This window comes from Salmo trutta, chromosome 16 (genome assembly GCF_901001165.1).
Source record: "Salmo trutta chromosome 16, fSalTru1.1, whole genome shotgun sequence".
NCBI classification, from domain to species: Eukaryota; Metazoa; Chordata; class Actinopteri; order Salmoniformes; family Salmonidae; genus Salmo; species Salmo trutta.
The window spans coordinates 25,787,043-25,800,249 of NC_042972.1; the positions used below are offsets into that span (position 1 = coordinate 25,787,043).

Consider the following 13,207-nt stretch of genomic DNA (forward strand, 5'->3'; position numbering starts at 1 on the left):
GATGCCATTTGGAAATATGAATAAAGTTGTTAAATTACGAGTCTAGTTGGTTTAGCCAAAGAAAAAGTCGGAACCTTTCTGCTAGCCATGATTGGCTAAGATAATGAGTGGGCTGGACATGCCGAGAAATTAGTTTCAGATTGGTCTGCAGTGTAGCATCTTGTGTCTATAAAATGAGTTGCTCATTATGCGGACATAATCCTTTCTACTGCAGGTTTTTTCAAAAGAGAACTGCAAATATGTTGCTACTGCTCTCAATAACATTGCTGCCCTGAATTTATCAGGCGTTATCGACAAAGGTCAATGGGAAAAAGTTGAAAGACTACTTCCTGGAGGACGATCGTGCCATACTGACTCTCTCTGACTCAGAAAAATTAATCAGAAGATGAGGAAATCCCTGATTTAGGTAAAAACATTTTAATTGAAAAAGACATTGTAGAGTCTTCTGATGACAGTGATGGGGAAGAAACAGCGATCAACATGTATGAACTGTGTGTAACGTTAGTGATGTTTTCTCAGAATGCCATTTCGCATTGCTAGTTATAGCCTAATGTTAGGTAGCTAACTAGCAAACATTGATCCTATTTGGTTAACTTTAGCTAGCTATGACAATCGGTTTGTATTGCTAGTACTTTATGGCTTGGGATTATAGTTCATTGTTAAGCTAGCTAGCTAATGTTAACGTTACATGTCTAAACAAAAGACCCCAAGTTAAAGCTTGCTGTTAGCTAGCTAACATTAGCTGAGGTTAAATGGCTGGCTTGCTAGCTAACATTAGCTTACGTGTATGAACTGTGTAACCTAAGTGATGTTTTCTCAGAATGCCATTTCGCATAGCTAGTTATAACCTAATGTTATCTAGCTAACTAGCTAATATTGAACTTATTTGGTTTAACTTTAGCTAGCTATGACAATCAGTTTGTATTGCTAGTACTCTATGGATTAGGCTTATGGTTCATTATTTAGCTTGCTACACGTCTAAACAAAAGACTAGATAACGTAAGATGGCTGGCTAGCTAACATTACGTGTATGAACTGTGTATAGTGATATTTCAGAATACCATTTCGCATCTATTGTATAATAATGCAAAAATATTTGTATCTGGAATTTGTCTTTCAGCATCAGTAGAACACGCCTGACTCTTCCACCAGTCATACAAGGAGAATGTTCTAATGCCTCCCATCAAAAAGAGAGCTGGCCCAAGCAAGCACAGGTTAGACCTGAAGCATGAGGACTTGCAACATGTGGTGAACTCCATCAACAACTACGCAGAGGATAATGCAATAGTATTACCAGGACGCCACCCAGAACACAAACACTTTGGCGGAAAGCTGCTGTCATCCCATGTGACAAAAGCAGCAGTGTGGCGTCTCTACAAGGAATCGATGACAACACTTGGTATGTAATGCATAAACACGTTTTGATTATTTAATTGACCTCCAACATAATTGGCACTACTTTTATTGATCTTACATTATTTATGTCTCTGGGGGCCCCTACTGAACCAGAAAACAGTCTGGACCTTCACTTCCTGATCACCGGCCACACCAAGTTTGCCCCCGACTGGTGCTTCGGCCTCATCAAGCAGTGCTTCAGAAAGACCAGAGTGAACACTTTGAAATTGTTAGTGTTGTGAAGGTCAGCACTGTGACAGGGGTTAACATATCACAGCTGGTTGGACTGGAGGATGATACGGTGCTGGTGGAAAGCTATGGTTGGCAACAACACCTGACTCCGTACTTCAGGCCACTGCCACAGATCAAGCAGTACCAGCACTTCAGGTGAAAATAATTTTCATTGCATTGTATGAGGATACTCTTCTTATCTAAACTTGGGAGTTAAATTGATGTTATGTCTTCTGATTGAATTTTATTCCCTGTTTAAAACCTGTTGAGGCCACGGGTTAGCAATGAACCCTGAGACGGGATTGCTAGCAAGGCTGGAAATTCAAAACATCAAAAATCTAATAATTTCAATTTCTCAAACAATCAACTATTTTACACCATTTAAAAGATAAACATCTCCTTAATCTAACCACATTGTTCGATTTTCAAAGAGGCTTTACGGCAAAAGCATAAAGTTAGATTATGTTAGGACAGTACATAGCCACAAAAGTACAAACATCCATTTTCAATTCAAGGTCAGGCGTCACCAAAAGCAGAAACCAGCTAAAATTATGCACCAACCTTTGACAATCTCCATCAGATGACACTCCTAGGACATTATGTTATACAATACATGCATTTTTTGTTACATCAAGTTCATATTTATATCCAAAAACCGCATTTTACAGTAGCGGTGAAATTCTGATTTTTTTCTTCTCTGAAATGATTCCGGTGAACAACGTTACAATTTTCAAAATTACTATTCGAAAACATTGGTAAATTATAATATTGTCATTCAAATAATTATAGTTTAACATTTCGTAAATGATACTGTCTTGCCAGATTTCAAAATAACTTTACTGGGAAATCACAAGTTGCAATAAACCGGGTGCTGTGCTAAGAACAATAAGCTAGCCTAATTAGCTTAGCATCATCTTGTAACCATGTAATATCAATAATACTATTGTCAATAATCCATTACCTTTGATTATCTTCATCCATTGGCAGTTCCAGGAATTCCAGGTCCACAACAAATGTGGTTTCTTTTGACAAAGTTCATAATTGATGTCCAAATAACTCCAAGTTGTTCCATGTTGTTAGCGCTTCGGTGGCTACTAAAAAGTAGCGCGGGGGGGTGTGTGAAGTCACGGCGAAAAGTTAAAAATGTTACAAAAATAATCTATTTACGTTTGTTCAAACATGTCAAACGTTGTTTAGCATCAATCTTTAGAGCCATTTTTAACGTGAAACATCAGTAATGTTTCAACCCGACCTCACCTGTGTCTAGAAAAACGTTTTTTAAAAATGTCTCGTGTCTCATGATTGCGCAGGTGCAGGCCATAATGGAAGTGACGACATCCCAGGGACGTCAACTTCAATGCATTCTAATTTGCTCCCTGTTAATCATAGAAGCTTCAAACAACTTTATAAAGATCGCTGACATCTAGTGGAAGCCGTAGGAGTTGCGAACTGAATCCTTTCTCACTATGGTATCTAATAAACAATGACACTAAATAGTACAGCCACAAAATTCTCATTTTTTTTATCTATTTTTCTCAGGTTTTTGCCTGCAATATGAGTTTTGTTATACTTACAGACACCATTCAAACTGTTTTAGAAAATTCAGAGTGTTTTCTATCCGAATGTGTTAATAATATGCATATCCTAGCTTCTGAGTTGGTGTAGGAGGCAGTTAAAAATGGGCACATATTTTTTTCAAAATTCTCAATACTGCCCCCGTGGCCCGTAGAGGTTAACAGCTTCGATGCTCGGGAGCCTGGTGTTGTTGTCGCCAAGGAGCGTTCAGACTGTCGGGACCAGGTATCAGCTGCTGCGCAATGCTGACATCCTTCCTCCCATAGATGGTCTGCCTGTACAAGCACCACCTGGACTGGACACAGCTAGACAAACTCATTTTTTTGAGAAGATCAGGGAGTTTTGCAACGAAGAGGCTATGGATATCATATGTCCTAAACCAAAGTCAAGGGCAGGACAGAAACAGGCTCTCCGAATATAGATTCCCTTGTTCATGCGTGGTTCGGTCGGACCAGTCATTAGCACTATCTGCAGTGCCTCTATTCAAATGACTCACACACACCATACTTTGCTGTTACAATTTTTTAATCCTGCTGCTCAGTCACTTTACCCCTGATTGTATGCATATAATTACCTCGTCTATCACTGATATCGTTATTGATATTGTTCTTGTACATACTGTATATTATTTTATTTATATTGACACTATCTATTTCTTATATTGCTACTATGCAAGTAACCATTTGGCTGTACCGTTTACACCTTCTATAGAGATCCATCCACTTAGCAAGACTTAGCAAAATATTGATACAGTTGAAGTCAGAAGTTTACATACACTTAGGTTGGAGTCATTAAAACTCGTTTTTCAACCACTCCACAAACTTCTTGTTAACAAACTATAGTTTTGGTAAGTTGGTTAGGACATCTACTTTGTGCATGAAACAAGTAATTTTTCCAACAATTGTTTACAGACAGATTATTTCACTTATAATTTATGGTATCACAATTCTAGTAGGTCTGAAGTTTACATACACTAAGTTGACTATGCCTTTAAACAGCTTGGAAAATTCCAGAAAATGATGTCATGGCTTTAGAAGCTTCTGATAGGCTAATTGACATAATTTGAGTCAATTGGAGGTGTACCTGTATTTAAAGGCATACCTTCAAACTCAGTGCCTCTTTGCTTGACATCATGGGAAAATCAAAAGAATCAGCCAAGACCTCAGAAAAAAATTGTAGACCTCCACAAGTCTGGTTCATCCTTGGGAGAAATTTCTGCCGAAGTCGATGCCTCTCCTTGTTCGGGCGATGTTTGGCAGTTGACATCGCCGGTCTTCTAGCCATCATCGATCCATTTTTCATTTTTCCATTTGTTTTGTCTCGTTTTGCCACACACCTGGTTCTCATTTCCCTCATTATGTGTTGTGTATTTAACCCTCTGTTTCCCCCATGTCTTGTGTGGTATTGTTTATCTGTTTTCACGTTAGGCTGGTTGCGCTGGGTTATGTTCAACCCCTATTTGTATTTCATGTTCGTTTGTGCCATGTGCTTTTGGTTCGCCAAATAAAAGGCTCCGTTTTGCTACCAATTATCTGCTCTCCTGCGCCTGACTTCCTACAGCCCTTCACGCATACCTTGACAAGTACGCAAGTATAAACACCTTGGGACCATGCAGCCGTCATACCGCTCAGGAAGGAGACGCGTTCTGTCTCCTAGAGATGAACGTACTTTGGTGCGAAAAGTGAAAATCAATCCCAGAACACCAGCAAAGGACCTTGTGAAGATGCTGGAGGAAACAGGTACAAAAATATCTATAGCCACAGTAAAACGAGTCCTATATCGACCTGAAAGGCCGCTCAGCAAGGAAGAAGCCACTACTCCAAAACCGCCATAAAAAAGCCAGACTACGGTTTGCAACTGCACATGGGAACAAAGATCGTACTTTTTGGAGAAATGTTCTCTGGTCTGATGAAACAAAAATAGAACTGTTTGGCCATAATGACCATCATTGTGGTTGGAGGAAAAAGGGGGATGTTTGCAAGCCGAAGAACACCAACCCAACCGTGAAGCACGGCGGTGGCAGCATCATGTTGTGGGGGTGCTTTGCTGCAGGAGGGACTGGTGCACTTCAAAGAATAGATGACATCATGAGGTAGAAAAATGATGTGAATATATTGAAGCAACAACTCAAGACATCAGTCAGGAAGTTAAAGCTTGGTTGCAAATGGGTCTTCCAAATGGACAATGACCCCAAGCATACTTCCAAAGTTGTGGCAAAATGGTTTAAGGACAACAAATTCAAGGTATTGGAGCGGCCATCACAAAGCCCTGACCTCAATCCTATAGAAAATGTGTGGGCAAAACTTAAAAAGCGTGTGCGATCAAGGAGGCCTACAAACCTGACTCAGTTACACCAGCTCTGTCAGGAGGAATGGGCCAGAATTCACCCAACTTATTGTAGGAAGCTTGTGGAAGGCTACCCGAAACGTTTGACCCAAGTTAAGCAATTAAAGGCAATGCTACTAAATACTAATTGAGTGTATGTAAACTTCTGACCCACTGGGAATGTGATGAAAGAAATAAAAGCTGAAATAAATAATTCTCTCTACTATTATTCTGACATTTCACATTCTTAAAATAAAGTGGTGATCCAAACTGACCTAAGACAGGGATTTTTTATAGGACTAAATGTCAGGAATTGGGAAAAACTGAGTTTAAATGTATTTGGTTAAGGTGTATGTGAACTTCCAACTTCAACTGTATATAAAATGAATATTGATATGTGTGATCGTAACATGATTTTTTGACATACCACAACAATATCATGTGACTGTATCAAGTGTCCTTAACTTATGTATGGAATACTATGTGATAAGTATGTGTGTAAGTGTATATAAAGTATGCTAATGTAGTGGTGTGAAGGCATTTGGGCAGTGGTGTAAAGTACTTCAGTAAAAACATTTTAAAGTACTACTTAAGTCATTTTGGGGGGTATCTGTACATTACTTTACTATTTATATTTTTGGGCAACTTTTACTTTTACTACATTCTGAAACTAAATAGTGTACTTTTTACTCCATACATTTTCCCTGACACCCAAAAGTACTGATTAAATTTTGACAGGAAAATTGTCCAATTCACACAATTATCAAGAGAACATCCCTGGTCATCCCTACTGCATCTGATCTGGCAGACTCGCTTCGTTTGTAAATTATGTCTGAGTGATGGAGTGTGCCCCTGGCAATGCCATCTAGTTTAATGTAAGGAATTTGAAATGATTCATACTTTTACTCAAATATGACAATTTAGTACTTTTTCCACCACTGGATGTGGCTGGGGGTCATAGCATTTATTTCACATGACCCATCAATTTAGACAAGTGTGTCTGGGTAAGCATCATCTAATATTCATTAAATATTTTAATCTGGACACTTTCGGTTTACCTGGAATTTTTCCTTATTGTAGGCTACCACCACTTTTAGTCTTAATCTTTACTATACTACTTTACTTTACTATACTACATGACCTCACATGTGAATCCTTAAAGAGATGGGTGGGGCTGTGTGACAACTAGACCCGTTCTTATAGACCTGGTTGGATACAGACACTGTCCGATCTGAGTGATGGAAGCAGCAGAAAGTCATTTTAAGCTACTATAATAGACTAATAGCTGACATAGCTAGGTTATTTATCATCAAATATGAATACATAGTACCTTAGCTAGCTAGGCTAAAAGAGGCTGCAGTGCATGCACTTTCTCATCTTACAGTTACAAATAACAACAACTCCATTCAGAATATTAAGTAGCAGCCCAAATGTTGCCTCTTGGTCATTGTAGCCTATCATTCTCCTTGAAATTTTAATTCTGTCATTTTAATTCCATCTTCCATAAATTAGATATCTCCTAACTTTTGCCACACACAGAGGCTGCTTTGATGACTTATAATTGGCCAACAACAACAACAAGCTACACGCGCCACACTCGTAAAAAGCAAGAACAGCAGCATGAATTATAACATTTCTCTCTCTATTGAAGCAGTCGTCTTCGGATTGGTATGGGCAAGTCACTTAAAATTCCGGACAAGTCACTTAAAATTACACATACCCGAGACTCGTGACAATCATATCAGATCTGACCCAGACCTGTGACATTATTTAGAATTCTGGATCCGGACCCGCTCGGGTCTCAGGTATTCGGGAACAGGTGGATCTATGAAGACCTCTAGGTCATTGGCTTGAACTCAAATTGTTAGGGGGCTGGCCCACTTGGGGGAACATTTTGGGAAAATGGCGCAGCACAGCTTCCAGAAAAACATTCGCTTTCAAACTAGGGATTTCGTGGCTAATTCTACTCATAGATTATGCACGTATGAACAACACATTGACACATCCAACCCAAAGTAGTCGCCAAAGTTCCGAAGCATGTCTTTAACAACTCAGGACTTTCCTAGGGTTTTGTTCTTCATAATTTTTCCTCTTCTGAATGCTTTCAATTTCAATACAAGATACAAGGCCAGAGACAGCTCAAACTGTAGTATTCACATCTCTATCATATCATAAGCTCTCTCTCGTTCCAGATGATTTAACCTACCTCCACCCTGTAGGCCTTGCTGAAGCCCTGGGCGTGGCTGGGAGCAAATGCCCGTCCTGGGACACAGCTCACCACCACGGGCATCCCCTTCTCACAGGTGGTGTTCCCCTTCAGCTCCACCTTGCGGCCCAGTTTACAGCCATGCAGGCTGGCCTCGTTCCCCGTGCAGTTCACCCCGAAGTCCCAATAGTTCTTCTTCCTCCGCTTGGCCAGCAGCCTGAGACAGGAGATCAAGACTTTGAATTGAGTTGATTTGGATTTTGTTGAAGTGCACTAAATTAAAATGGTTATTTTCTCATTTTAGCCTGCTGTGAAAACATGATCTTCTCTACAGTACCTGATGAGTAAACATTATACAAACAACCTTGTTTTTTATAATACATAGAACACTTACAGAAATATTACCCTACCCTTCCTGAATAAAGATGTTGTCCAGTTCAACTTGGGAGTTTTAGACTTTTATTTATTGACAGTTTTAAGAGCAAGGTTGTGCCCATCTGCATCTTGTGCTAAAAGTACAATGGCTTCTGGAATTGGCTAACCCCGCTGTACAGCACATTTTAGGTTAGCTCAACCGTGTTGATAATGAGTATAATCATCTTGTCTGGCGGGTTGATAGAGGTGAGGAGTGCTAATATTAACATTTACTAGCTGACCCTCCTGACTCCTGCTCTCATAGCCTGTAAAAGATGAAGGAACTCAGAAGTCCACAGCTGAAGGAGTGAGTCCATAGTAATGGACTAGTAATAGTAAGGCTGAATGAGTTAGTCCACAGTAATGTAATAGTAAGGCTGAATGAGTTAGTCCACAGTAATGGACTAGTAATAGTAAGGCTGAATGAGTTAGTCCACAATAATGTACTAGTAATATTAAGGCTGAATGAGTTAGTCCACAGTAATGTACTAGTAATATTAAGGCTGAATGAGTTAGTCCACAGTAATGTACTAGTAATATTAAGGCTGAATGAGTTAGTCCACAGTAATGTACTAGTAATAGTAAGGCTGAATGAGTTAGTCCACAGTAATGTACTAGTAATAGTAAGGCTGAATTAGTTAGTCCATAGTAATGAACTAGTAATAGTAAAGCTTACTTGTAGACTTTAGTGTTGTATCCTTTCTCTCCAGGAAAGCCGTACATCCCACAGATGACCCTGTTGTTCATCTCTGTCCACTCTTCGTTACAGATCTGTCTCCACTTCCCCCTGTCCTTCACCTCCAGGTAGCCCTCTGTGATGGGGACCCTCTTACGCTGGGAGGAGATAGCCCGGATACGCACCTCTTCTACCTGGACATTCAGACTCTGCAGATAAAGTGATATACACAGACCCTGGATCACCCACAGTCAAATTCAATCAGTAATTATTTCACATGAAGATTATCAATGAAACACATTTGATTTGCTTCAGGACATAGTATGGAGCCCTTCTTTTTCATTTTTGAGAGCATATTTGCCTTAAAACTGCACTGCTTTAGTTAACCCTATATCAATGTCTGGAATTTGTTTTGCTCTGTCAGCAGCGTGACAAGAGAAGTGAGTTCAGGGTGAAGGAACATACATCAACAGGTGGACTTCTCAACATGGAGATAACCTTTAATCACACACATCATCAACCTATTTTATAAAAATATTGGGGAAGTTTCTGTTCCTGTAGGCCTACTTTTGAGAAAGTAAATAAGACTTGATAATATGAGTGATTGGGACTAGGAGAATGACATGTGCATAATCAATAATTAAATTCATTGATCTTCTCTCAATCATAATCAATCAGTAAAATACCAAGAGGTGGTGCTGCAAAAACATGTAAAAAGTCACGCTTTTATGCTATCTTGATTGAACATGACAACAATTATGAATTGCTTGCCCCTTTCACCAAGCTACAATAACAGTCAAAACAAAAGCTGTTGCCTGAAGGCTGAGGCAGGCTGAGTGTGGTCCTCTCCTACCTCCGATCAATATTAACCCTAACCCTATACTATGGGTCTATAAACCCAACTGGTCAGTAGGGGGGTCATGGTCCTCAATTATCCTCCTCTGTCTGTCCTGAGGACCCTTAAAGGAGAGCGGCGTCTTCACCTTTGACCTCTAGGTTGTGTGTGAAGACTGCTCTATGCTCCCTCACGCATCCATGTTATAGACCTCTGACTGTTCAGCCCCCTATTAAAGTCCATACAGCCATAGACCCACAGTCTAACTCCTGGCTGGGCTGTAATGTGCATTGTGGGGACACGAAGTGATGAGTGCCAACCCTTTAACAACTGCTTTGCTAAGCCATGAATGCTGAGCTCAGCCTTTTCTCCAATAACCCAGTCATCTCGCCCCTGGAGAAAGCCAGTCCAACATTTCTGTGTGAAGCCAGAATCCAGAAACATTAGCTTTTAATGAAAATGGGAGTATATTTCCTGGTGTCAGCATCGGGGAATGTTCGGATCCCCTCAACACCAATGTAGCGGTGGAGGGAAAAACGTGACTGAATCAGAGACCCCAGTCACCCGACTACTGATCACAGTGGCGAGAGAGAAGAGAGAAGACAGTCTTTCATAAATGTAATCACGACAGTCACGGTATGACTGTGAGTTTCCATCAGAACAGTAGAGCAAGGCAGGGTGACTGAGGTCATGTGGTCATGGGCAGAGGGCCTTGAAAGGACTCGGAGGTTCTAGCCGCAAAGTGGGCAAGGATTCTCTCTAACTTAAAACTGTCTTATCAAATAAATTATGAAAAATATTAATAATATTCCACCCATGTGGCCACTAGAGGGTGATTTGATCATTTGACTGCATGAAAGGGGTCCGAATGTAGAAATCATGCTTATCAAATATGGGAACTTAATTTTGGGAAGTTTCAGACACTAATGTCTCAAAACTACTGACCTTTATAAATCACAAGATTTACATGATTTCACCGACAGATATGGTCACCCTGTTTCTAGCAGAATGTTTATGTATTTATTTCTGTTATTTCTTAAGTTACTTCCTCAGAACGTTTCTTATATTATTACCTACAGCTGGAAAGATCTGTGGTCATTCACCAGAAATTCAAGCAGAAATTTGACTTCCCTGACCTGGATCTTTTGTTTAAACTTCGCGAGGCAGCTATATTTATCTCGGGGGCTGCACCAAAACACAGACACCATAGAAGAGGTAGAAGGAGTGTGGCCCTAGTCAGACTCATGCATACCATCCACCGCTTATTACTTGCTAACGTTCAGTCCCTGGACAATAAAATAGACGAGCTCAGGGTGAGGATCTCCTTCCAGAGAGACATCAGGGACTGTGACATACTCTGTTTCACAGAATCATAGCTCTCTCTGGATATATTATCCCTATCCATTCAGCCAGTGGGGTTCTCTGTCCATCGTGCGGACAGGAAGAAAGAACTCTCCGGGAAAAAGAAAGATGGAGGGGTTTGTTACATGATTACTGCGACGTCTCTTAAGGAACTACACTTTACTATGTCCAAACTAGAAACCGCATATCCTGACGCCGCATTTACTGTAGCTAGGGACTTTAATAAAGGACATCTGAGGAAAACACTACCGAAATTCTATTAACACATCTCCTGTGCTACAAGCGCAACACAGACCCTGGATCATTGCTACTCTCCCTACTGGGGCGGCTACAAGGCCTTCCCAAGCCCTCTCTTCAGCAAATCAGATCACGCCTCAATTCTGCTCCTCCCCACCTATAGGCAGAAACTTAAACAGCACGCTCCCATGGCAAGGACGTTGGTCTCCCCAATCATTTGTTTTGATCTTGTGGATGGGGAAATGTTCAGGGTCGCCCCGGAGAATAGAATGAAAATGCATAGAGAATGTTGTTCCCACTGTGGCGAATAGAACTTATCCAAACCAAAAACTGTAGATAGATGGCAGCATTCGGGCAAAACTGAAAGTGTGAACCACCGCATTTAACTATGGCAAGGTGACTGGGAACATGAACGTGTAAAACAGACCAGCTATGACATCCGTAAGGCAATCAAAGAGGATGACTATTGCCTGGTAGCACTCACTTCTGTCATAATGAAGTGCTTTGAGAGGCTAGTTGAGGACCGTATCACCTTTGCATATCGCCCCAACAGATGGACGCAATCGCCATTGTACTGCACACTGCCTTATCCCACCTCGACTCCACCTCAGCCTTCAACACCATAGTGCCCTCCAAGCTCATCACTAAGCTCAGGGCCCTGGGTCTGAACCCTTCCCTGTGCAACTGGGTCCTGGACTTCCTGATGGGCCGACCCCTAGTGGTGAAGGTAGGCAAAAACACCTCCGCCTCTCTGATCCTCAACACGGGCCCCACGGGGATGAGTGCTCAGTCCCCTCCTGTACTCTCTGTTCACACATGACTAGAGCTATTGCGGTGACCATATTACTGCCAAACCAGAAGTCATGAGTCATGACCGCAGTAAAATTCCACGTGATCGTTGAGTCACGGAAATCTCCTCTTATGCACTGTGGACATGTGATAGTACACAACTCGCTAATGACCATCAGGTCGCTAATGGCCTGGTACTCAGGGGTCTATTGTCCCGCTAACCACTTTGATATCAATGCAAATGTAATCGAAAATCACATCAAACACTTATCATTAAAACAGTATCATGCTTTTATAATTCACCTCACCGTGATTGATCAATTTGAAGAAGTTCAACAACAGGTTGAAAGTGAGTGGAAAACATGGTGGTTGTGAATGTTGTTTCAAAGCCTAACACAACAAAATGGACAGCGCTTTCTAAGGTGATTCAAAACACCCACAGGCATATTATAGCTTAAGCATACATATTGACCTATATATGAGCCTAAGCCCCCAAAAAACCCTGAATTAAAATAATGATTGTGCCGTTATACAATACATAGCCTACCGCATATTACGCATGGCAGAAAAACATTTGTAAAAATTGTTTAAGATGTATTTGGTACATAATTGGTCTAAACAATTTATAGTAATCGCCTTTGAGTGTGGACTGTATTATTATGCATATTGCAAGGACTGGTTACCTTATGATACACTCCAAACTTTCTATCCATGAGCCTGGGAGAGAACGTATAGGCTTAACCGATGCTGTTGGTTTATTGATTGTACAGGGCTGTTTACAGAGTTAGCCTACAATTATAGTGATTTTGAATAACCTAGTAATATGGAATTTTTTATATTTATGGTGTTAAGAATGAACAAAAATTCAGGTGACAGGACCAGACTTGAATGCAACACTTAACTAGCTGCCTTGAACGTAACTCCCTACTAACTCAACAAGCACCAGCTGCTACTAACTCCCAATCAGCTTCCAAGCCCGTTGCAACACTTTAACTAGCTGCCGTGAACAACGCTCCTCAACAGCATCAGCTGCAGCTCATTGTTAATCAGCCTACACATCTGTCCTCACTCTCCTTAATCACCCTTGCCACCCTACCTGACCAATCTAACATTCCTCCTGTGTTCTGCAGTGCATGTCGCGTTGCACGACACTGTGCGGTAC

At 40.9% G+C, this 13,207-nt stretch overlaps 1 protein-coding gene across 1 annotated transcript in view; it reads right to left on the bottom strand.

The window, feature by feature from the left end:
* LOC115150385 (lysyl oxidase homolog 2A-like) overlaps positions 1-13,207 on the bottom strand; it is a 67,870-nt gene that overhangs the window by 27,176 nt on the left and 27,487 nt on the right. The window contains exons 4-5 of the mRNA XM_029693623.1: positions 8,823-9,031; positions 7,733-7,949 (exon numbers count right to left, since the gene is read on the bottom strand). Coding sequence (XP_029549483.1) covers positions 7,733-7,949; positions 8,823-9,031 — 426 coding nt within the window. The remainder of the gene's footprint in view (positions 1-7,732; positions 7,950-8,822; positions 9,032-13,207) is intronic.